Source organism: Gallus gallus, chromosome 6, assembly GCF_016699485.2.
Source record: "Gallus gallus isolate bGalGal1 chromosome 6, bGalGal1.mat.broiler.GRCg7b, whole genome shotgun sequence".
NCBI classification, from domain to species: Eukaryota; Metazoa; Chordata; class Aves; order Galliformes; family Phasianidae; genus Gallus; species Gallus gallus.
This window is the reverse complement of record NC_052537.1, coordinates 30,939,686-30,966,304: the sequence shown is the minus strand read 5'-3', so window position 1 is coordinate 30,966,304 and position 26,619 is coordinate 30,939,686. Positions and strand designations below refer to the sequence as shown.

The window sequence follows — 26,619 nt, the reverse complement described above, 5'->3', positions numbered from 1 at the left end:
CGTTCAAAGTCTCATGAGAATAGATACTGCTCCTTTGGCCATAACACTTCGGAGAGGACTCAAAATGACTGTGATGATTGAGATCCTTTCTCTCGTGGAGAAGAAATCCCAAATAAACACAATTTGAATGAGTACAGAATGCAGTCATCCCATCAACAGATGAGCTTGATTACTGCTTGTCTCTGCAGGCCCTCTACAGTACCACATTACTCTGAGATATGTCAGATACAGCTTCCCAACGAAGCCGCTATGCTATGCCTTTAAGCCCCTTACCATTTTACAGATGGACTTGGCCTCCTCAGAAAACTTATGGGAGTAGACCTCCTCAGTCTCCAGAACTCTTCTGTCCACTTCTTCTCTCTTCACCTTCTCTTTCCTTCCACGAAATGGTGATTGCCCAGCAATCATTTCATAAATGAGACAGCCCAGTCCCCAGTAGTCAGGGCTGAGTGTGTATCTCTGGTTGTTCAACACTTCTGGGGCTGTGGAAGAGAAAGATGTCTGTTATGACAATGTTTGATATTGGCGGGAAGAGAGAACATTAGGTAGAATATTAAAATACCTCATGATTTCTACTGACTGAATTACAGAAAATGCAGCATGTTACATGCCATGTTCTTTTCTCAACACGTCATACCACGTGCCATGTTCACGCTCTCTTCCAAGTTCTCTATCAAGCCAATTTTAAAAAAAAGTGTGTGTGTCAATCTTAAGACTGTTTCCAGGCTTGTCCATTTCAGAAAGAAAAGACATACAAGCACACGTCTTGTAAATGACAGTGACATTTATCCAGAAGCAAATTCTGACTTTTCACTCAATTTATAACTTATCATTCACCCCTTTTAAAAACAAATACATTTCTTTTGTGTTGCAAACATCCAATGTGTCTTGGGCATACAGGCACTTCCTTGCAGACGTCCTCACCTTCTGTACGTGGTTACAAACAGACAGCCTTAGTATGTACACAGATTCACACTGAGATAACAAAACTTAGAAATGACAGCTGATATGCTTGCTTTCATTAAAGTCTTGGTATGATATAACTGTGACTCATACCAGTTTCTATTTAGTCAAATAAATATACGCAAATTTTATTCCACGAAGTATGCTCACCCACAGAATGCATGAAAATAATTACATTCATTTGCAAAAACAGATCAAGGTCAATTAGGGACAGTGGGTTTTTTGTTGTTGTTGTTGTTGTTGTTTTTAATTAATGTACAGATCTTTACTCTTCTTTTGTGTACCCTCCCCTGTCCAAACAGCAGAACAGATGTGTGAATTTACCAACTTCATCATAAACATACACATTTTAACTACTATGCAAAGTAGCAATGAGAGAGAAACATTTTCTTTCTTTTAAGCACATAACACTACTAAAATAAATCTATGCTAACAGCATTAGAATCCCTGCTGTTGTACGTTCTTTTTATTTTCCTTGCTGGTTTAAGAATATAGACCAGTCTCTTTAGGAGCTGCTGTGCTCCAGCCTTTTCCTGACTCCTGATTTCCTCTAGCATATTTTTGGAGCCCTGCTGCACAAAACTGGACTCAGCTGAGTGCAATGTTTTAAAATTCTTTTTCTTAAGCCTACAAAGCTCAGGTAATCTTAGCAAAATGTCAAGAACATAAGCTGCTGAAGACTTACCCATATACCCTACTGTTCCTACCCTTCCGCGGATCGATTCACCCTCAGGGATTTTAACAGCTAGACCCAAATCTGATATTCTAATATGGCCTGCAAGGGAAAAACAAAGCAACACAAATGCAGATATAATAATAAGACTCCAAATTAGCTCAAAAACACAACTGCTGTTGTTACAATACTCTTGCAATTTAATGTTAAGGAAATGAACACACAAGAATTGGAACAGTTTCATTGATAAACAAAAGAGGAATTACTGAGTATGATATAATGCAGTGAAATTTTAACAGTGAGGCTATGGACTAGAGTGGATTGCATTATATGCTTTAAAACAAACCAGAAAAAGACAATGAGTAGCACACTGCGGGGAAGTATCTTGAACTGATCACAGTGGATGGATGGGCTGACATAGTTCTGAAACTCTTTGATGGCTACAGGGGCTACATCTGGTCTATAATTCAGCATAAGATCTGATTATCACTGCCCTCAGCAACAAATGGGTACCTGGCTTTCTGTAAAATAAGAGTTGGCTCAGTAAAGGATGAAAGTACTTTTGCAGTAGTAGTATATGCTGAGCCTCTTATTTACTTCAGAGCATTATTTATCTCTGTGCAATATGTATCTTAAAACTAACTTAATCTATTTTACTGCATAAGAATCTCTGTAAACCTCTGATACTTACCATAATCATCTAGCAGGATATTTTCTGGCTTCAAATCTCTGAAAATGAAAGATAGAAGTTATTTGGATGAAGCTGGTTTTGATAACATAAGCATACAACAGTGTGTGAGTGCATTTATGACTAGTAATAAACCAATTGAGTGTCAGCTCAAACAGTAAGGAACTCATGAAACCAATACAACTTTCTGCAACTCACTTCACAGAGAGACTGAAACCATATGTCTTTTTCCAAGCTGGAGTTACATTTTTCCACTAAGCCAAGCTTTTAGTTTGCAATCCACTATAATGGAGTCATCCATCTAGAACAGTAAACCCTGTAAACCAAGCTTTATAGTCCTGTGTGGTGTTAAATCTCTGTAACAATTCCTTTCATCAAATCTTTTTGTTAAAAATATTAAAAATTTTAAAACACTTTATTTGCTCATGGAAATGGAAATAGTGATCTGTTGGACTAAATTTTCTATGCCTGGCATCTGACTCAGGCCAACTACATGAACGTACATACACTTGTGCACAGGTATAATCATTTCAGCCAGTTTGGAAAATGAGGGGCAGAGGAGAGTTGCTGTGCCCAGATTAAAATTCTTCTTGCAAACATTTGTGAAACTCTGGTGCCTCTGTGGTTTGGAGCAGTGCCATGAAAACTGGCAAGGTGGTCACTCTGATGTCAAAGATGTGCCTTTTACTGCTCCTGTGGAAAAAAAGAATCCCAAATGCAGCCAAGTTAAGAACTTCTGAAAAAAACCCTCTATTTTCATATACGTAGCAGAGATTTGGCAGATCATTCTTCCAAAGGGTTTGCCTGCATCAAGCCCATTCCACCTGGTGCTACTTCTAGACACTGTCCATGCCAGTAATGCTCCATCATGTTAGCCTGGTCCAAATCCAAGAAGCGCTTGGTCTTATATTTTTTTTAAGGCCTCCTTCCATTTGTGAAGCAGCTTGATTCTCTTAGCTTCCCAGCAAGACGCGTTTGTTTTCAAAGAGCAAAGAGAAACCCACACATCAGGAGAGCTGTGCGATGCACCGAGGCTGGGCAGGAGTCCTCCCTGGCTTTCAAACTGCTGCTTCAGTGCCTTGAGTTTTCCTCTGATAGAGAGCGGTGTTTGATAGTTTTGACAGTGCTGAAAGTGGCATTTCAAAACTGATCTTGTTTTTATTTATTTTTTCAAGCAAGAACACAGAATGCTGTGAAGTTTCCTCTTCTTGCTAGCTTCAGACCTTCTAGACCTCTCAAGATAAACTTCACTGGGTGCCCAATGGTACCAAGCTTACTTGCCAAGTAAACAATACTGCAATATGTGAAGAGCAGCTGAATGCGGAGGAGAATGTGTGATTTCTTTAACATATCACTGTGGGCTTTTCCTGCCTATCAGCAGTATTCCAGTACTGAAGCAACATGGACAAGGGCATTTCACAGTTACTTTCTAAAATGTATTCTGAAACCCTTCCGAACTATTTTCTTGAAGAACTTAGATTTCATTAGTTACTTCATCTTCTGCATCTTTGTCCCATCTAAAGCAGTAGATAAATGAAAAGAATGCTGCATGCTAGCTGAGAAAAGATGCTTTCTTTGATTGAGAAAATGAGAGACTCCATGAAGACTCTGAGAACAGCAGTGCAGCCTTTACAGTCCTTCGTGATTTAGGGCAATTAAGGCAATCCTTCCTTTCCCCAAGACAACAGTTGTCATTTCTGTTTTCAGATCTCCAGTTCTTCAGGATCAAGGACGGCTCCCTTAGCACGGCTAAGTCTTGAAAGCGTCAAGGAGGAATGTGATTTTTGTACTGAAATGTCTAGAACAATTAAAACTCCTCCATGGATACAGTTACGTGTAAGGATACTTCCCCATGGTACAGCTTCAGAAACCTAAGCTAGCCTTGCCTACACGTACTGGAACACAAATTGCTGGCACTGTGCCCATGCGGAAAGGCTATGGTACGTTGTTCTGCTCTGCAGGACAGCATAAACAATACAATCAATCAGGGTGGACAAGGCTTTGCTGTATATTTGTGTAACGCTAGGACAATATGATCTTGATGCAGATTGGAGCTTGCAGGCACTGCTATAATATATATAGTTATATATAAATAATTCGAGGAGAACCAGAAGGTTTTCTTGTCTGCTTTCCATGAAAAAGTCAACCCATTGACCTTTACTAACATGATGCAGTTGAGAAATGTAATGTAAGCTCCTCATTTGGCAAGGGAATTCTGATTTTTTATCTGACTCTGATCCTGAAACAGGGCCTAGTTGTTCTCTCGGGTCACATACACAGCATGCGTCACTGGTCTGGGAGATGGGGAGGTTATTTTGGAATGCTGTGATTTACTCAGAAGCATTTTGTTCACAGAAAATGAAATTAAGTCTGAGGAATAAGTGTTTTGCTATGAATTATTCACCTTGAGAAAGCTGTAGCATGTAGTTGCTAATTTTTTTTGACCTATATAGCACTTCTCACAGGTCCCAAAACACTTTGCAGTATTACAAATTAGGGGTCTCTGCAGATGCTTCTGAAACGCTACCAGAAAATGCCACCTACAAAGATATCTATCATTAATCACCGGAACGAATGTTCCATCTGAAGTGTGAACTAGCAGCTCTTTTAAGACTAATGTGAAACAACTGCTTAAGGAGGTAGGATGCAATTTCTCTCAAAACCCGAACTATTTTAGTAGACCACATACAATTTTGTTTATTAGAAAGTGGCATTAGCATGGCATTTTACCAGTCACAGTATGAATTTATCTGTCTTTTTCATCAATAAGATGAAATCTTACAATATGTGATTTACGTTTGTATTTTTTTCTTAAAGAAAAACTATAGTACTTCCTAAAAGCTTTTCTGAATGTGGTAGGGTATATTCTAAAGAAAAAGAAGGCCAGACACATCAGTTAAGATCTGCTTTTTTCAGTTGACTTTAAACACTTAATTCCATTTTTTTTTCCTTGAAAAAATCTTCTGGGACAGTGCCATATAATTTAGTGTATTATCTATGTCTGCTCTCCTTATGCAAGATAGCAAAATCTGAGTCACAACGAGGCAACAGACTGGCAACTTCTCAGAGAAATCCTCCAAAGAACAATATTCTAATTTCTCTATATACAAGCATACGCACAGTGCTTATTATACATGGGCATATCAATGATTTGAAGTGTGGTTCTGTTTTTCAAAAAAAATCAAAACCCATACTATTAGCTATTAATCATTGTTCTTGGATGCTCTCTCATCAATTTACGGTACCTCTTCTGCTGTGAATGCTGGATGTAATGATTTCACAAGCTAGGATAGCAAATACAAACATTAAATGGTATTTACAATGACACACTGTTGATGGAAGAAATTCATCCCCGTGGAGCCACAAGAACTCCCTCTAAAGTCATCCTTCACCCTAAAATGTCCTAAGATGCTCCCTTTTAGGAAAGGTGTTTTTTTCCCATATCTGATGCACCAGGCTTTTATGCAACATAATCTAACTGATTAAAACAGAGACTTGAACAGAATGAACTCCATCTCATATCAACTAAAACTTGATTCCTTAATTCAATCATTTTAAAAGAACTTTCATAATTTTCTTAGGTCTCAGTGGACGCTGATACAGGATTTGGGGAGTTCTGTGTTAGATCTGTATAATTTAGACATGACATATTCAGTGAAGGAACTGCTTGCTTTCACTACTACTGGATCATACTGTGTTTGTAAATGGCTCTGAGAAATTTTATCACAGCACTGGGGTACCTAAGTTCTACTGTACCACAATGGGTAGAGGGGAATGCACAGTTCTTTTCTCTCTGGGAAAGTCTTCCTAAGACTACAAAAAATGCTCACCTGTATACCGTGTTTTCTCTGTGGAGATCTTCTAAACCGCAAAGAATCTCTGCAGCATAAAACAAAGCTCTTTCCTCCTCAAAACCCGGGTTTCCCATGTTGTAGATATGAAACTTCAGATCACCTCCATTCATTATGGTGAGAACTAAACACAGTGCATCCTTTGTTTCATAGGCATAGGCTAAATTGACCTAGAAAAAAAGCATTTGTAAGATAGCTGTGACAGTTCATTTATCTGCTAAGAAGAAATCACAAACTTTTCATTAACAATTTTCACTAGAAAAGGGAAATAAAAAAAAAAACGTTTCCTGAAATTGTCATGGACCTTATTGTAATAACAAACACACATTTTAAAAGTATAGAATCATAGAATCACTCAGGTTGGAAAAGACCTTAAAGATCATCGAGTCCAACCATGACCTAACCATAGGATTTCATGAATCAATCTATTGAATCCAGCCAACTCTTCACCAGAAACCCCCAAGTTTAATGCTCAGATTCTTCCAGGTAACAGAAATCTTAGCAGTCAAGGGAAGCTACAGCTCCAGCTGCACTGTTCTGCTGGATAGCTGTCAAACATACAGAGTAAGTTCCTGGGAAGGCCCAGTCCCGTGGTGGCCGAACTGACTGAGGCAGGAAGGTCTCCATCACCCCTGTGAGGCTTTGGCGGTGCCCCAGCAGTGATCAAACAAGCCAAAATCTACACATCCCTTTTAAATATGTGCCATTGTCTTTGCTTTTGCCAGAGGTAAGCAAACATGATTACCTTTCCATCTGTTGTATTCACAGTGTTTCCTAAAATACGTAAAAAGAACACAACAGATGCTGAGACAACAGCAGTTCTTTTATCTAAGGCAAGTATTTAGACACAAGAACTGGCTGAACTCAGGAAAGCCCCAAGTCAGGCTGACCAGATCCATGTCACTGGCTAGGTGCTGCTACTAGCCAGTCTCTTCTGATCTACTTGGGCTGAATCTCCTTCAGTCTCTTCCAAGCTCCTCTCCCCCAGACACTGGGAATTCAGGTAATCACACAGGACAAAAATAGCTCAGCCTGATGCAAGTCAAGGCTGGAAAGAGCATCACGCGCTAGAAACATACACATTGTTTGGTGCATTTCTCAGAGATCACAGATAAAAGTGAGACTCTGGAAGTGTGCATGGTGAAATGTGGAAGGATGGGCTCCCTACAGAAAATAGCACCTTTTCTGTACAAGGAGTTGGAAGAGGCATCAGATTCAACAAGAGACTGTGCTCAGCAGGTGAGCACAGAGCCATGCTAGAGAGAGTTCAATACTCACTACAAACTGACTATTGACTTTTTCTAAAATCTGCTTTTCATTTAGTGCCATGGATTCGCCTTTCCTCTTTTTTATTCTCTTCTTCTCTAATCTTTTGCAGGCGTACATCTTCCCTGTTGCTCGAACCTGGCAAGCGCAGACCTGAGAATTAAAGAGAACAGTTGCTGGGTAAGTTAAAAATAACACTTTTTCTGGGTTGCACTTTGCTCCTCACAATCTGATCTGATCTGATTTAGTCCTTTTAAGGTTAGAGACAGTGGTGCAGTGAATAAGGCCTAGGCAGGGGCAGCTGGGGAACCGACTGCTGTTTCCAAACCTCCTGTGTAATACTGGTTTAATTATTTCACTTTTCTCCGCCTGCTTCCTATCCCACCTCCTTTTGTCTGTGTAGATGGTAATCTGCTCAGCAAAGGCCTGCATTGGCCTCCTTGGACTCTACTGCCTAGGCAGTGACCTCAAGCCATTAGTAAAATACAAATAAGGGTGTGACCCTAATTCTAATGTGAATTCAACAGGCAAATGCAAAATAATTTCCAAGAGTGTTCTTTTGAGATTGCAGTGTCAGGAGAGGTTAACTAAAACTATCAGCAATTAATGAAAATCAGCCTCTGTCTCATCGAGATACTATGACTGCAGTGCCTGAGAAGCAGAACAGAAACTTTCAGAACCACTCACCTCCCCAAAGCCGCCTTTCCCTAGCACCCTGTACTGCCTAAACGTGTTTTTCGTTACTGGTTGCCTGGAAGAAAAGGAAAAAAAAAAGACACACTACATTTAATGCACTCTCTGTGATTTATTTATTTCAGGGCATACTTTTGAAAAGCAAAATAGATAAATATTATATAATCAAATTATTTCAAGGTAATTATATAGTATAATATAATATCTAATTATGTAATTACATTACTTCAATGCTACATATGGCTTGAACTTTTCAATTCCAACATATTAAGCTGTAATAAAATACAACACATTAGTGAGTCATCAGTATAATTTCAGCTAGCATCTTAGGACTGAGGAGGGTTCTGAATCTCCATTACGTAGCTTTGGCCTTTGTTAAGCAGATATGAGGCCTGAGAGCTTGCAACAACACATGAATTCTGCGGATCATCTCATGGTATGTTTTTGTAAGGGTAATGCTGGGCTAGCATCTAATTATTTTGCTTGTTCTTCAAGTTGAGAAAATGAGATCCAAGATTCAATCACTATGAAAATACGTATGTTTTCTTGACCTTAAGCAAAACAGGAAATCAATATGAAACAAGCAAAAAACAATCCCGGGAACTGGAGTGGAGGATTCAGATCCCATTCACAGGAGGGGTAGGAGCAGGAAGCAGGGCTGGGAGCCCTTCCGGCGCAACCGGAATTACCTGCCTCTTGGGACCACACCACTGGGCAAAGAAGGAGGAAAAGCATCTCTTTCCTTTTGGGCATGTGAAACAGATTAACTGAGACCATTCACCTGACAAGAAAGTCTCCTGGTTCCATTTTTAAAGCAAATTATCAGGCTCTTCTTTTTTTGTTCCTCTAGTGAGTTAAATTGTGTGTATTTGTATAAATTCTTCAGCAATTTAAAGGCTAAATTAAGGGTTAAATAAGTCTCTCTGAGAACACATTGCTATGTAATTGTGCAAACACAGCCACCACAAGATCTTACAGGATTCCCACAAAATGCTGCTCTACCTAAAGGGCTGCAGCTCTAAATCTTACTTCCATCACATTTGCTATCATCGAAGTTTTACAGTGTGACAGAGAAAGTACTCAGGATACTGAGAGATCTGATTTTGTGTCCATCAGTCTATCGCTGAAATGTTAAAATTACATTGGCAATCAATATGAATATTCATCAGAACCGCATAGGAGCTTTGTTTTCCTTTGGCGGGCAGCCAGCCGGCAGAGGGAGCACAATAACGTGGCTATTCTAGCAGCGTCAGTGATGGGGTTGACGACAATAAAGAATAAACATTAAAGCAAATTGTTTCATTTATGCTTGTTATTGTTTTTTTATAAGTAGGTGAAGAAAAGCATGCAAATGGCCAAAACTAAAAGAGGAGAAGATGCTATTTTCAGGCTTCTGAGAAGACACTGCAAATGCTATTCGGGTTAAAAGCAACAATTAGCAGTGATAAGTACGTGCTCAGCGATGTCCCTGGAGTAAATGGACTGTGTGACTCTGTTTGAGCCAGCAGATTCCAATGGGGCAGCAGATCACTAACATCTCTTTGCTAATCCTAAAAAAAAACAGTTCTCCCAGCTTCTTAAGCTGGATAGGCACGGCCAATACTCAGCTTCTCACATTTGTTGGGATAATGGAAAAAAAATCCTCAAAGCATTTGAGAAAATTCCTTATCCTAAATGAGAAAATGGCTAGGAAATAGCCTGGCTAGAGATGAATCATCTGATGCTTTTCAATTGAAATGGAAGGGTAAATTCTGGATTCAGTTGAGATGGCATGTGGAGCATGTCTTGGCATGAAACGGCTCTCCCCTCTGCCCACCACTTCCCTTCCCTCTTGTGCAGCAGCTTTGTAACTTTCCAGGGAGAGTTACTGGCACAGCTCCTTTAATCCCTGAGCCCTTATGCTGATACACACCACTCAAGGGTTTGGCCCTAGCTGATCTGCCGTAATTAATGCCATTTGTGGAAACTGGTGCTTCTATCAACTCAAGGTCACCGTTACCCAGCAGTGTTCATCTGCTATAGCACTCTCCAGCATGGAAGAGGCAAAGGTCCATTCCCTGCAAATTAATACCCACCAAGGCTGCTTGGTTATTAAATGTGTCCTTAGAGGTCTAGCCAATAAATACGGTGTGAGGACCTACATGCTGCATTTTTGTCAGTTTTACAGCATTCTCATAATTGCGATAACTGGCTTAGACAAATAGTCACCATATTCAGTTAAGCAGAAAGACAACAAATGCTGAACGCATTTTAAACATACCTAGTATGCCTATCATACTTAATACCATTAAGTGGCAAAACACTGTAGCTCTAGAAGCCAAAACAGGCTCCCTGGTGTTCCGGGAGGGATTTCTCTTTTATTATTTGCTTCCCTAGCAAGCAGCATCTGTTTCAGTCTTGCTTGGGCACAGTGTTTGCAAATGTAAAAGCCAGAGATTGGATGAGTAGCTTACATTTAGCAGTGCAGATGCATGAGGCCATGTCATAAACAAGTGCAATGTGCCCTTTTGCTGTGCCACAGATAGCTCACTCTGACAGGGCCCACAATGAAATTGGCCACAGAGGTTTCTTAGATCACTGTGGAGGCTTGGATTCCTATTTTTTATGGACTATAAGTTTTGTCCTATTCACCAGGCATGCACAAGCATACTGGGCAAAGAAGGTGCCCAAGCTGCTTGCAGGAGAATCATAGAATGTCTTGGGTTGGAAGGGACCTCAAGGATCATCAAGTTCCAACCCCCTGTCACAGGCAGGGTTACCAACTGCTGGATCAAGTACTAGATCGGGTTTCTCCGGGCCCCATGCAACTTGGTCTTAAACACCTCCACGGACCTCCTCCAAGAGAGCGGTGTTCTTGAGAGAGAAGGGAATGGCTGAAGAGTATTTGAGTGTAAGCACATTGATGGTAGATTAAGGAGCACTATACATAACCCAGACACTAGCTGGGCTTGTTGGATGATTATATCTTGAGACGCAGTTCGTGTTTAAATTGAATCCAATGCCAGCATAACAATGACTTTTCTGTGTGGCATCTTCCTGTGGCTAAAGCCATTACTTCATCTTGAACCTTCTAATAATGAACAGCTGCAAGCAAATGCTAAAATTAGAAAAGTCTTCCTGGACCTCTCTGGGAGAATTTCCCTGGAGTGTAGCTCAGGGAAATGGGGAATGAGTCTTGATGAATCTTTTCAAATGACAACAGTGGAAAGAAGTAGAGAATTGCTGCACAGAGAAGGCTGTAAATGGCAGGCAGTGGGACGAGACACTAGTAATGCTGAAGGAGGGCCAAACTATTTTACCTCAAAAGCAAAAGGAGTAAACTGGTACCACCTCAGCTGTTAGACTGAGATTATATTCTACAGGCTGTCCATGGAAATTGAAATAAACATTTTGTATTCATTTTTATTAAAAAAAAAAAAATTGTGGCACTTACCTTTCCAGCCACTTCCACTGGAGAAACCTGTCAAAGTACATGCTGTTCAGGTATTCTTGGAATGGCTCCCCACTGAGGTGGTCAAGGACAGATCTATCTCAGATGAAAAGGATATATAAGCATTTTAAAATCCTGAACTTGTAGAGCAAAAGAGAAACGAAACAGGAGGAGAAAATCCAGACTTCTTGAATGGATTTGGACATCTGACGTCTACTTAACTGCTACTTTATTTTACTCATGGTTTCAACCTAGGAACAAAGTGATATGCTTAGTGCATTTCGTAACAGAAGACCTAATACCAGCTGCCTAGTAATATGTACTTGTTACGCTTGCTGAAAATAACAAGGATTCTCCCACTGGCTTAAATGGATTTTTACAAAGGCTGTAGACAATAGACAACAAATATATTTGCTTTTCTTAGTAAACGAAGACCGTCTTAATACAATACCCAGAGGAGTAGAGCTCCTAAACTTTGGGAAATGTTTACATCTGGGTTAAAAATTTCTGGATGAAGCCCATTTTTGTTCAAAGGAGAACATTAGGGCGTTATTTTGAGCAAAAAATAAAATCTGTCTCAACTCCTGCTATACAGAAGAACTGATAACTGTGATTAAAGTCAAAGGGTTTTTCCTAATAGCAGTGTGCCTCATAGAGTAAAACGGAGGAAAGAGAGTCTGAAGAAGGATCTGGATTTGTTTCTGGGTCAATCAAAAAATTTGGGGGCTCACAGTGTGACAGCAAAGTCTTTATGGAAAGGACAATCTGCAAATGTTACCAATAAATATGTTACTTATGACAGGCAACAAGCAGCCAGAGACCAACAGACATTCCCTAGGGAAGGCCAAAGGTTTAGAGCTAGGAAAACAGAGGCTGAACTGAGAGGGCTGCTGAGATGGAGGTGGTCATGCTGCTCACTGGAGGATGCTGACCTGGCGGATTTGGTTCTTGGATTACTGGGGCTGCTGCATCTGCCTCTGCTGGCAGTGGTGCCGATACATAAGTGTATATAGACACTTCTCTAGCTTTTGGTGGAGGATGAAATCTCCAAAGAGCTACCCTGGTTTGCAAATTGATAAACTGTGGCTCATCCTTGAGTGGTTCTACACTTGAGCAAACAACTCAGGAAGAATAATGCATCTCCTCAGTTCAGTTCCCTTCCATTTATGAACCGCTATTCGTCTGCTTTTGGAATTCCTCAGCTGTTTGAATTTTTTTTTTAATAACAATTTTTGCACCGTACGTTTGGAAGAGGCAAGCAATTGCAAATACTCCATATTCAAAAGTCAAATTGCTGTTGTTTTTATTAGCTTTGATTGGACATAGATCACACAGGATGTGTCTTGAGACATTTCTCTTATGAAAATTCAAATTTACAAATAAACAAAAAAAACCATCACCCAGCCTTAATGAGCTTCAACAAATTTTCAAATTCAAACTGAAAATTATTGGGAAAATTGGAGGAAGGCAGGAGAAAAAAGTCAAAATACTGAACGTTGAAACAGCATATACAGCTCTACAAACATTTCTTCTACAGACTGATCTTATCTAGAATGACTTGTCTGAAATTCGTCCCCATTCCTGCTCCAACAGGACTAAGTTTCATATTTGTGTGCATGCTCCCTTTTTCGGTCTGGCTGTGAGCACTTCCAAAATTAACATTATTCTGTACGTTTAGTAAATACCAGCAGCAATTTTTTAAAACTTCCTTTTGAGCTCATTTCAGTCCACTTAAAACAATCAACATATTTATGTTCAAAGTCTCTGAGCTGGCTAATTTATCAGTTTTGCTTCAGAAGAAGGGATGGCTGTCTGTGAATTAGAGCCCCAGTGAAGTGGAGCTCAATGCTAGCCCATTTCATTCAGTTAATTAAAAGCTTCACGTATTTCAAAGAACAATAGCTGCCTTTCAGCACTTGTTTGCTTTTAGTTCTCCTCTTTGGCAACAACAAAGTGCATTTTACAGTAAACTGTCAGCTTTCAAATCGATTTCAGAAATGGAAACAGACATTAGGGTTCTCCATGTCAAGCACAGCTCTGCCTTTGTCATTGTGACTGGCACACACAACTGGTGCAAGTTATGCTAGCATCTCAACATGGACACCGGGCCAACGCAAGTAAACTAGTTATGTTATAAGAGAAGGCCAGAAATAACCCACATCTCCTACCAATGCAAAGAATAACTGGAAACAGAAAAGGTCAATGAAATGAGTCAAAACAATGAATGACAGCAGAGTGAATTTTACAAATCCCCATTACATCATCCAGGGAAAACAAACTCTGCTCAGCCAGAAACCACATGGGCCAGCTTGTGATGATCCCTCCTTTTCATTTTTCTATTGGTTTATGATCACTGCCATGAACATACTCAGGTCAGTATTTGCAAATGCAGACTGCATACCTGGAGCTTTAGAACATAGTAGTGCAAATTGCCTCGCCACTACAAAACCTGATAAGCCTTTTCCCAGACAAAGGATGAAATAATGTACGTTCATTTGAACTCCACAGACAGACAGAAAGCATTAAAAAAGCCTCATTCTCCTGCTGAAGATTTTCTGGAAAAGCCATGCGGAGCAAGCTTGCACATTCCTCTGTCTAAATGGACTGTATAGCCACTTAATTTTTATTCACTTTGAAACAGAGATGTTTTCTTTGGATACATTAGCATTGTAGCTCTTTTCACGCAGCATGAAATCCATGGCTGGTTCACTTGGCTAGAACGCTCTGTCAAATACCTGAAACACTAAGTGCTTGTGTGTAGTGTATATAATGGCATGGAAATATTTATGATATTTTGTTGAGATGAAATGACTTCACTGCTTGTCAGTTATGCCTCTAAGATTATGAAAGTAAGCTGAAGGTACATGCCCTGATTTCAAATCGAAATTTCTCTCTTTACCTGACAGTCTTTACAAGCTGCTGACTGCAGCCGTGTGGTCTTTGGATATCAAGTTATACTTACTTTGTACAGTGAGAGAATAGCTCTTTGCAGGGACTGTTTTCGAGGTTTTCCTCTGTCTGTTGGATAAGATCTTGACTGACTTCTGGAACGTAGGTTGGAGACTGGGGAGAGAACAGAGGGGCACATTATCTCTGTGACGAGGTGCAGATTCTCCTCTGTTAGCATGTAAAAGACACATTCATTATTTATTCCCTGCACTGCTTCAATTCAATTCCAGTGGTTGTGTAAAAGCAAAGGAGCTTTACGTCAAACAGCAGTAAAATAGGATACCGTGGTAACTCACTCCACATTCCACTCTATCCTCATACTGCTTTTCTGCCTTCTCCTGTACCCTCACCTCCTTGCCCAGCCTCATGAATATGCAGGACCCGCTCCTTGCCAATTCTTTGAACTGCTCCCTTGCATCCCATGAAAAATGTGCTGGCCTGAACTGTGTACGGGCCATTCTCTTAAACAAAAGAGAATTTGCCCAGTGTTTTCACTCCACTGATGATTCATTGTGCCGTCTGAAAAATCCATCTTTTTTTTTTTTTTAATCGAATAAGATTTCAAAGAAAAACAAGAGCAGAGCATTTGTATGTATTGATTTTTTATATCAATAATATAACAAGATGCATGCAAAAGTGTCTGGATGACTTAATTCATCATTAAAAGGACAAAAATATTCTGTCAGTTTTAAAATAATCATATCAAAAAGGAGCTATGTCAACCAGGCACATAAACCCTTTTCATCCTCTCCTCCCTTCAGAGAGATTGTTCATTCAGGTCCTTCAAAAACCCGTACCAAAGAGAGGTCTTTTGCAGTATGCCTTGATGGTTAACCAGTTTAAGACCTTTGGGACTAATTATCTATAGAGGCAGTTTTTAGGCAGCCCACATTCTTACTAATTAAAAGTATACTGTAATTATATTAAAAAGTGTAAATGCATGTACGTGAGTGTGTGTGTACAACTATTTATGGACATTTTCACATTCATATGAAAGCCCCTTTCTATAACCAATAGGATTTGGGAATTTTCAATTTACCCAGCCACAGATGACAAAATCCCCTCCTGCAGAAGATGTAGTGCTTGGTAAGGTTCCCCATCCATGGCCATGACTACCAGATGTACTCAGTGGGTGGGTCATAGAGCATCATCACTCATTCCTGACCAGATGTTCTCATTAACTCACCCTTAGTTAGAGATATCTTGGCAAGCACTGAAATGCATTGCAGGCAGAGTTCAAAAACACTGGGAATGAGGACAGAAGGAGGGGCAGAGGTAGAATTGGATAAAATCTCCACCATGGTGAAAGCTGAATTTAAGTCTTTTATCTTTTCCATCCACTTGCTGAAATGTGAATTTGAGCCTGGTTGCGTCATGAAAAAACTGTTTTTTTCCACTTGAATGTTTTTAAAGGAGACCATGGTTTACAGAACTGTCTGTGCATGTTGTATAACGCAGTTTCACTATTTAGCCTAGAAAGACAATCTGCAGAGTAAGTTGGATATCACTGACCTCACTCAAAAATTTCCTCATTTCCACCATATATTCCTCCATTTAATAAACAAAAGATATCTAGGGAACATCCACTTTTAATCACAAAGTATCTTGCTAATAATTAAGGTGTCTCACTGTTTTCTGGGTAGTAGATGAGCCCCCATATTCTGGGGCTGAGAACTGTAGAGCAATCTCAGGACATTGGATGACTTACAGAAATTCCTACCTGTAGGTAACTGTGACTAAATCTAAGTCCTAGTTTTAGCTCAAGTGAGTAAGGAGAGACAAGAGAGTGAAGCAGTTAAAGGAGCAGAAATAAAGCCCAATCCTCCTTTTTCAGACCTACAGCTTCTGGATTGAAAATATGGGGAAAAAATGCAGGAAAGGAAAACCAAAAACAAAGAAAAAGGCTTTTTAAGGAATATTCAGATAGGAACCAAAGCCCAATGACTAGCATCATTTCAGCTAATTTTGACTAGGAACCATGGATTAACACCTCTTGCTTTATAGATTGCACAGTTAATGGCGTGCGCTATACAGGCTCAAAGGCAACCCAGAGCCTATATGTGGCTGCATGAGCCTCTGCTCTGACACATGGTTATCCTGAACATCTCTGATTTATGGGGTACAGAAACACTGCTGAGCTCCATAGTCTTTATGCTGCTGTGGATCAGGAGTATACATTCTGATGTGAATCAGAAGAAAATGATACTAGGGTTTCTAGATGAAATTACTGCCAGTAAAATCTAGCATTTGCTGTAGATTTACAGACCTAATTGGGAACCAAAAGCTATGTATTAAACCTCCTAAACAAAGCCCTAAACTAAAATAATAACACATTTAGACCAAGTGACTTGATTCTTACAGATGCTAGGCAACCTCATTTCTCAGTGTCTTCACTGGGAAGAAATCTGCCTTGGTAGTGTTGTTGAAAACCACACACAAATTTACTACACAGTTGCTTGCTTACATTGCCATCTCCTAGAGTCCTTAGAGCTCTGAAAAAGATCTTGTTTACTCTAGTCCCAAATTACAAATAAAATGTCCTTACTGTGGATAAACAGATTTGGAAATTCTGCATGCCTCTTCCCCTTTTCCATATGTCTGTATCCTCTCTGCTGCCAAAATTACAGCAATAATACAATCAAATTTTGTCTGAGATCAAAGAACACTTGAAAAAAAATTATAAACATAAACTATTAAGTCTTTTTCATAAAGTTGAAATGAAATTCTTATAGAGAAAGGAGTGAAGAATGAATGAAAAAAAAAACCTGTAAGACAATGTAGAAAGTACTTGAAAAAGGCATGAACTGTGATTCCCCTCTCCACAAATGAGGTAATAAGTACAATTGCAACTCTGGGCTTCAGGAGAGCCAATTTTGACCTTTTCAAGGACTTACTTGGACATATCCCATGGGTTAAAGCATTGGTGGCATAGGCGAGTTGGTTGACATATAAGCACCACTTTTTCCAAGCTCAAGATTGGTGCATCCCTAGGAGTAAGAAATCAGGCAAAGGTGGCAGGAGACCCATATGGATAAGCAAGGAGCTCATGGAAAATCTCAAATGGAAGAAGAACTTGCTTTAACAGGGGCTTGGAGTAGAAGACCTCCAGAGACCCCTTCCAAACCCTATTGTTCTGTGATTTGTGGAAGACAGAGTCACCACTTGGTTTTTCAGAACCACACACCATCGACCTTTGAGTCTCTGCTTCCTCTGAACAAAGCACAAGCAAGCTAGCGATATCAAGGAAAGACTCACAAATACACTGACATTCTGTACGTGGACTACAGCATTACAGCACAGAGCAAACACTGTACTAAATCCCTTCACTTTCTGTAACAGAAAACACTTTTTTTTCAAGCTGATCATTTCTACCTACATCTGTAGTTGTAGCAGGAGGAATGGTGTCAGTATGCAGACCTTCATGTTTCGAACTGAGAGAGGCAGAGCCCCCACACATGTGGGATGAGGTACCTGACCTTGCCCAACCCTGCACAGTCCTAGAGAGTCTGTGTATGACCCTTTCTAGGGTTTTCCTTAAGACTTCATAGTTCCCACTGCTCCCATTAAATAATGATTTTCCTTGTTTGAATACTGTGCATATCTACAGCCTTCAAATCTTAAAACCAGAAACAATTGCAAACCCAAACCCAGCTCATCAACCTACTTTCACTTCTCCAGAGAACAATTGGGTGGCAAAGGTTATGAATGTAAGCAAGCATTTGGATCCCAAGAGTGAAAACTTCCAAAGGTAACACTTCAGCCACTCTTCCCTGGAGAGGTGCAAAAGGTTTCTGCAGTGCTAATGAAGTGGTTATTAACTCTCTCCCACTGCATTATAGGTACTGACTGTAAAAGCAAACTTGGCTTTCACCGGGGAACAGACACCTTTCTGAGCATACTAAATGTCCTGCAGCAGCTGGGAGACCCATGCAACATGATTAAGTCCATTCCTTCTGAGCATGGGAGAAGGGATATTCAGCTAACTCTTCAGAAACACCTGCAGAAACCTGTTACATTTGCTTGTATTCAAAACAAAGCACAGAGTAGTTTTAACAAATACAATTCTGTATTTTCCTTAATGACTATTCTGTTTCTCAAAGGTAAATAAATTGATTTTGATCTCACAATAATGTAAATCAGATGCCAATCAAATTAACAAAGAAACACTAGGGTAAAGCTAATGGAACTGAACCCAGATTCATGGTCCAAGATTCCAGCAGTGCTAGAAGTGCTTAAACTGATTCAACAACAATTCCTCTCATCAGATTGCTTTTTTTTTTTTTAACCAGATAGTCCAATAAAAGTCCAAAAGTTCACCAAGTTTTGACCAAAATCTCCTATCTCCTTTATCTTCACATCTTTGTTCAGAAACTAAAAACCTTCTATACATATTGGTGACAAAGCAACAGCTCAGTTTTATGACGCCCTCCTTTAATTTTTAAGAAAAAATGCAACTAGCACATTAGTGTTTATCTGGAAAACAGGAAATGGACACACAGCTACATTTGAGTGCTAGAACATACTGAGAAAAAGATGCACTTCTAATTTTTTTTCTTTAATTTAAAAGACAAGACAGCCTCCTAGCTGCAATTCCAGCTCCAGTAATGTCTTGAGAACAGCTGAGATGTCACACACTTGTTCAAAGTTAGTTATGGTTGTATCAACAAAACTTGGAGTTTCTTCCAAATTGGACCTGCAAGACAGTTTTCATGTTTTACTAAGAAGTTCATTCCAGCTTCTCCCCATTCTTCTCCACTGGGATGCAATGACTGATAACAGCACAGCAGCTAGAATTGGAGCTGTATGCCTTACCTACTATAAATGCCACCCATAAATATGAGTTCTTGGTGGGTGCAGAGGACACCACCGTGACATTGCAGTCTGTCTTTGCTGCACTGCCATCGTTTGCCCCTGGCAGTCTGAACATAAGGAGAACCAAGCCACGCAGCTTTATGTGTGCTACACCCATAACCTTCCCTATCACAGCCCTCAGCACCTCACCAAAGTACCAAAAAGATGCAAAATCTGATTTAGACTCACATGAGAGCTTCCAGGCTGCGTAACTCCCTATTATCTGTTATATTAAGCATCATGTTGTATCAAACTACTTTAAAATGTAAACTCTTTTGACAGACTGTAAGTTTTGCCACAGGCAACTTCATTCAGCCCTTCAAGACACAACATTGTTGACCTTCACTGAACAGGACAGAAAACAAATAAGCCTCCTCATAAGATCATGCCTATACACTTGATATGGTACTCACAGCATTTCTCTGTGGTGTTTCCCCTGTCACTGTGGGAAAAGCACCCAGCCTTTGTCAATGTACCAGCTAAGCAGGCTCGCTGTAAAACAAGCTGAAACACCACAGAAGGCATTCAGGAGGCTGTTGCTTTTAATTTTACTTTTCCCTTAAAACATGTAATTTGTCATACTTTTTCCCAGACAGAACTGCCAAATCTTTAAAATAGGTGAGATTGGTACAGAAGTTAAGATTACAGGTGTTGCCCCAAAATCTGTGGAAGTGAAAACGGGCCAGCAGGTAGCAGAGATTTGCAAATCAAATGAGTAACAGCATTTTCTTGATAACTCGATCAGTTGGGGTTTGCCTTTCTGAAACCAGGGTGGGGTGAGCAGCAGCTGTCTCCAATGATTTCCAGTACCTGTGTGGGGCCCAGAACAGATGCATGGTGACACAAACCTACCCAAGTGTCTGTGTGCAGATTTGGTTTATTGCCTGTAAAGCTTCTGCTTCTGCAGACAAAGCGCTCGAATGAAATGGGGAACCTGACCCCTACTTTGGGTCACCACAGTTTGAGAAAGCTGATCAGAGCAAGAGTGTCTTGAGGGTTGAGAAACATCCCTGGAAGAAAATGCTAAAGGGAAGCACTGAGGAACTAGATTTGTTTAGTCTATATAAGAGCGAAACATGAAAAAGATATTTAAATGTATACCTGTTTTTTAATAAAGAGAACAGGAAATAAATTATTCTGCATACTCTGGTCTACACCAAGGGAACAATTTGAAAAAAATCCACTTAATTGGATGTGAAGATTTTTTTCTGATTTCCCATGTGGGTTATCACAAGAGGATACATACAAATACTGTGCAAACTTCTCAGAGGTGTGAATGTAGAAAGCAGAAAGGCATCTATTGAGGATCTCAGTGTATTTGATACGTTCTCAGTGTAAGAGGCTCTGGAGCCTCCTTCCAGTCCTCTGTAGCGAGATTCTGCAAAACTCTGCTCCGAAAACACCGGTGCATGCCTGAAAACACGTGTTGAAGGATGCTTTTATGCTGAGTGCTCAGCAAAAGAAACCTGCAGCTCTGAGCAAAGAACCTCTGCCTTATTATTTGATTCCTCCTTAGGAATAAGTGTCTTCTTTGCAAATGAACAGCCTTGCTTCAAAGATATTCAGTCACCAGTGTCTCCTACAAAAAGAAATAGCTTTCAGAACCATGAATTCCAGCTAACTGTTCAGATCAGAAGAGGGGATGGCATTGACTTTTGTCAGACTGACTTTGCAACAGAGTGGGTCTTTAGTCCAGAGAGATGATGGTAATACTTTATCCTCACACAGTGCCTTTCTTCTAAGAACCTCAAAACTTTACAAGTTTGTTGCACGATTAAGTCCTCATCATATAGCTGGCAGTCTCACAGTATTTTGAAGAACAGGATGGTGAAGAGTTCTGTTTTGCAGAAGTGTTGATCATATTCATCCGACTGAAATCAAAGAATTCTTACTGAGATAAATGAAAACCAGAGATGCTGAGAGTCCTCCAATCAGTTTGTTTGTAGCTTTTGCAATTAGTCAAAAAGGAATAGAAACCTAGAAATACGAGTTTGTCTTTTTATAGCAACTCTTGTCAGTGGATGAGTCATCATAGTATCTTGAAGCACAATTGTTCATAACAATGATATGGACCAGAAGATACCACACTTCTCAGAACAAATAGACTTCTTACAAACTTTGTGATTATAACTGCTCTCCTGGCAAGTTTCAGACGTGCAGCCATGATACTGAAATTATAAGAGTTACTTTAAAAGTCACTTGCACAAAACAAATCATGTGCAGCATATGTTATGTCTCAGGTTATGAAAACATTCCACAACAAACTAACTTAAAACAATTAAAAATGTTTCATTCAACGGACAAAAGTTCAAGCCATAACTTTTCTTGAGCTGTCTTTGATTTCCAAGCACATCTGTCTTAATGGTATGTGTATTTTCAGATTTTGACAGCAATTTTCTACATATTATCTCTTTGCAAATCTTTATACAGATTTGCTGCTAGTGAAGAACTCAAAACTATGGAAGAAGCAGGCTAAAATGAACTGCCTAAAATGAACAGATGGCAACTGATGCGATGAGAAGAGTTCATCCACAAAGACCTGGAAACAATGCATCCAGTTCCATCCAGTTGTGTTGCTGCATTTAACGTTTTCAAAGGGGAATGCTCATAGAAGGCCAAACAGAGAGCATCAGGTTGTGCCTCTTTGTGCTTCCAGTGCTTATCTGCTACCTGTGACCTGAGATCCATCCCAAGAACTGACCCTTAGCATCTTACTCAGGGCCTGCACAGCTACCTGCATGGCAGGAACATGCCAACACAGGGCACAGTGTGGGCACGGCCTGTCCCATGGTGGGGACACCTCTCCTGTTCAGAGCAGGGCCTGACCAAGGCTGACCAAGGCTCAGCCTGTACCGTAGCCTGGTGAACAGCCTAGAAGCAGTGGAAAATGATGGAAAGCTATGAAAGAACTGATAGGGAGAAATGCAGAGGAAAGTAGTGAGAGAGGAGATAGAGCAAACTGTCTTGGTGGCAGTTTGATTTTAGGAAGTCCAGGTTAAGCATGTATTTCAACCTGGTGAAGCAAAGCACTGTCACGGCCTCCTGACTCCTTTTGGTATTAAGCCCAAAAATGTTGGAACGTTCTTTTTTCTTGCCCTGTGTCTGATCTTGTCTGCTCAGATTTAGCACTATTTGTTGTAAACAGCCAATTCTACATCAGGAGCAGCTGCAACATTTTAAGTAATCAACTTCTGCATTTTCTTTTTCTTTTTTTTGTCCTACCACAAAGTCATCTGGGCCTGTATGAGGCAAACCAGTAAAGCACAAGGCTTCATAATTCCAGGATATTTTCTTTGAGATGACAGATGTAGGAATTGGCAGTGAGGTAGATGGGGAACATGGAGAGCAGCTGTATTATTAGCAGCAATTCATCTATTAATACAGCGTGCAGACATTACCTGAGAATGAGGGGAGACATACTGCACTGCATACACATCGTGAGAGCTAAACCTTCCAGTGCAAACCAGTTGCACCAGCCCTGGGAATGGGAAGCTGTTAAATATCTCACTCAAGATTACAAAAGCCGTTCATTGACCCACTCTTATGAAAAACAGCATGGTCTTGTGTCCCTGAAACAAATAGCAGCTTCAGTACTGAGAGCAAGATCACTTGCTGGTAGCTAAATGAAGCAAATCAGCAGTGCCTATTAACTGTGGAGTTTGTTTTGTAGCTGCAAACCGATCTGGAGCCATGATGAATCTGTTTTCCCTCAAGTTCTACTAAATTATCAAAAGATTTGTTGACACAGAAAAATACAACAACTGAAGGAAGACAATAGAGCCCTCAGCAAACAGCTGAACATGTTCTTCTTCCTGGAGGGGCTGTACTAACCCATCACAAAATGCTAACAACCTCAGTTTATGAACTTATATATTGTAATAGACTTGATCTAGCTTCTGGGTGACTTGCTTGCTTCAGACTCACTGGGCTGCCTGTCAGGCTTCAGCAAACCCATGCGTAGGGAAAGAAGTTTCTTCTCTGGGTTTCTAGCATCTTTCCTTTTTGGCCACTGGGCACAAGTTGCAGTCTTTGAACTGTGGCATTCCTTGGACAACTTAGCAGTCATTGCGGTGTCTCTTCTGACTAGGGCATGGAAAGCATATGAAGCATTTTTCATGCTCTCCTGCTAATCACCAGCAGACTCTTCTATCTTAACTGGACCTTATCATGTCCATTCTCAGTAGATGATTCTGTAGTCGCAACAATTGAAATGCTCTTTTCTAGAAACAATATTTCTGCTCTTGATGATGACAACTCTAATGCAAATAGTGTGAGTCAAAATGTTTCCCAAATAAAAACTTTCAATCCAAAGTGTGGTTTCATTGGAATGTTAAATTATTTAGTTCGGAGAAATTTCAAGGCATAACCACAACATTAATTACAGAGCAACAAAGGAAGGGAAAAGATTGCCTGGATCAAGGAGAAATTTCCTCCTGGCTCCTAGAGGTGACCAGAGGAAATCTTTCAAAACTCCGTAGAAAGTAATTTTGAAATAACAGACTGTCTCGGGGGACAAAATTTAGTTGTCTCATCAGCTTCTTTTGCAAGTCCTGTGAATCAGCTGCAGGCTTTATGCTCTTCAGATAAATAGAACCATTCACTGCAATCCCAACCAGCCATGGGGTTTCTGGTACAGCTTAGATTGAGAACATAAACGGGTGACCACGGAAGCTCTGCTTTTCAGTTCAATTAGTGAAGAACTGGGCTCCACAGCAAGTACGTAGCAAGATATTTTTCAGTATCTTCAAACATTATTGCTTCTCCGCCACACTGTTTCAATAAATCTTTGGAAACCTTCTTACAGAGGTTTCTTCACCACTAAAAGAACTTTCCCTTCTTTATGTAGACACAAAGCTTTATTGGTTTAGAGGTGCTCATAAACTAGCCAGCTGAAATTGTTTCTATAGACATAAAGGGGAAGTATGTTTGACTTGTTTTTGCCTTTTCCCCCTTTGAAGGCATTTTGCAAACAGATTAAACTGTAAAAACAGATGAACTACTCAGTGTCAGTAGCTGTCAGTAGGATGAGTAGTTTAAGAACAGAACAGAAGTCTAATACTAACCAAAGATAGGCTACTCACGCAATCCTTGGAAGTGTCACTGGTTCAGAAAGTAACCTTTTTTTAGCAACTTACTGAACCACTGCCATAGAGTATTTCTACAACCAGCCAGACATTTGATTATATTTTTGAAAACAAACAGTATTCTCCACATTAGTGGCAACAAAGATACAAAGATGATGTCAATTTTGACAGCTTCTGTTCTCAGAAGGTTTCTTCTCTGGCCATGTGCGCTTAATATGTTTGGATAGCATCCAGTGTCCAGCCTTGTATCAGAACCTTTCTACCTTTTAATGTCCTTCCTCACTCATGGATAGCCTAAAAATTAGCAATTAAACTTATGTTGCAATAGTCTCAGCTTAGCTTTCTTTGGTAAACTGAATGTCATTTGTTCCATTAAAAAAAAAAAAAAATCTCTGAAACTATAAACATACATTTACAGCCTCAACATTATTGAATGGCTTTCTTGCAGGAAGACAAACGGATGCCTCTTGAGTTCACTCCTCTGAAACATAAGCCTGTAAACATCCGTAACCTCTGCCTTGCAAGCCATTCTCGCACTGAAGTCCATGAGCTGTTTGCTTTGAACAAAGGTAACTCACGCATGAAGGCCTGATGCAGGTTGCACTTAAGCCTGTATTGCTTTATCGTTTTCAGTGGTGATTTTGCAGATTGTGCCTTCATCTTTTTTTTTTTACATAGGAGGTCAAAATCCTGGGAAATATCTGAATGGAGAAACTAAAATCCAACAGAGAGTTTGGGAAGGCCTTGGAGAAGGTTAGAAAGTGAAGTAAATAAATATCAGTCAGGAAACAGCGGGCTACCCACAGAAAGACTGGAAACATAGAATCACAGAACCATAGAATTGCCCAGGTTGGAAAAGACCTTAAAGATCAAGTCCAATCTCAACCTAACCATACTACCCTAACTCTAACAACCCGCCACTAAATCATGTCCCTGAGCATGAAAGCAAGCAAAATCACTATCAAGCACTGCTGGAAACAGGTCATTCCCGAGTCACCTGTGTCACCCAATCCATTAACAATCATATGGTAATTGCCTTCAGCAAAGAAATGAGAGGGGAAACGTTTATTGTAGGAGATGACACACTGTTTGCAGTGGCATTTTCCACTCTTTCTCTGCTTTGCTTGTGGGACAAACAACATCTGTGCTAGGATAGAAATCTTGCTATATGCTTGATTTTTGACTTAGGTTTGACACAAGCTTGACTAAATAATAAATTAACATACAAACTGAGGCTTAGCATGCGAGCTAAATGAGTTTTCTAAGTAGAGTTGTAGTACTGAAAACAAAAACAACAACAAAAAAATGGAATAGTTTGAAGTGCCACATTTCCACAGCTTGAATGTTTTGGTTACTTTACAATCCACCTGTAGTGCAAAGATTTTCTTTAATAATTATTTTCCTATTCTTTATGCTTGTATACAGATATTGTAATGAATTTAAATACATTTATTTTCTGTGAAATTCAAAACATTCCTTCTGGTAGTGCTGTAGTTCTTGATTCCAAGTTAAAATAATGGAAAATAATTAGCTTAGCGATTATTCCAATTGCATTATACCAGCCAAAGATGTCAGTCTCAGGCATCTCATTTGAGTTTGCTAGGCCCACTCTTGTAACACTACTCAGTTGCTTAAGTTTCTAGCTGAAGAGGCTGTTTTTCCAGAATCCTGATTTCCTGCTGTTATGGAAGCAGGTGAGTAAGAAGATATGTTTAACATTTTTTGATCACATGCTTCTTCATTCTCTTCCTTGTTGAGGTCAAGTCTACAGTTGCCTGCTACCAATTCTGAGTTTAGCTCAATGAATCTTAAGCCCAAAAGACAGTTGTCGACCCATTTTGCTTTTAGCTTCAGAAAGCCAAAGCTGAAACAATCAAAAAGATTCCTGTAAGTTACAACGGGAGCACTGAACAGCTGTGAAGGACAATCAAGCAAAGGCATCCTGTACTGTTGAGAAACTGCCCGCAGAAGTCTGTGTGGATTTGCTATTCAATGTCATTTAAGGCACTCTGCATTGCACTTAAGAGTGGAATTCACCTCATTGCACTTTAATCATCTAAGAAATGAGTCACTTCAAGGCACCCTCAGCAGTAGGAAGATAGAGGAACTTCATCTCTCTGGTAGAGATACCTACCTTGGATAGGCCAAGTTTACAGTGCATGCTTTGGGAG

General features: G+C 40.0%; 1 protein-coding gene across 5 annotated transcripts in view; it reads right to left on the bottom strand.

Annotated features, from left to right (window-relative positions):
* The window catches only part of GRK5 (G protein-coupled receptor kinase 5), a 164,059-nt gene that overhangs the window by 19,357 nt on the left and 118,083 nt on the right, over positions 1 to 26,619 (bottom strand). For 4 of the 5 annotated variants that reach the window (XM_025152000.3, XM_421789.7, XM_040702891.2 and 1 more), the window contains 8 exons: positions 14,527 to 14,627; positions 11,568 to 11,660; positions 8,129 to 8,192; positions 7,454 to 7,594; positions 6,155 to 6,345; positions 2,328 to 2,365; positions 1,649 to 1,738; positions 274 to 482 (listed from right to left, as the gene is read on the bottom strand). In XM_025152000.3, coding sequence (XP_025007768.1) covers positions 274 to 482; positions 1,649 to 1,738; positions 2,328 to 2,365; positions 6,155 to 6,345; positions 7,454 to 7,594; positions 8,129 to 8,192; positions 11,568 to 11,660; positions 14,527 to 14,627 — 927 coding nt within the window. Of the gene's footprint in view, positions 1 to 273; positions 483 to 1,648; positions 1,739 to 2,327; positions 2,366 to 6,154; positions 6,346 to 7,453; positions 7,595 to 8,128; positions 8,193 to 11,567; positions 11,665 to 14,526; positions 14,628 to 26,619 lie in introns of those variants that run through there. The other variant, XM_040702893.2, reaches the window with a different exon arrangement.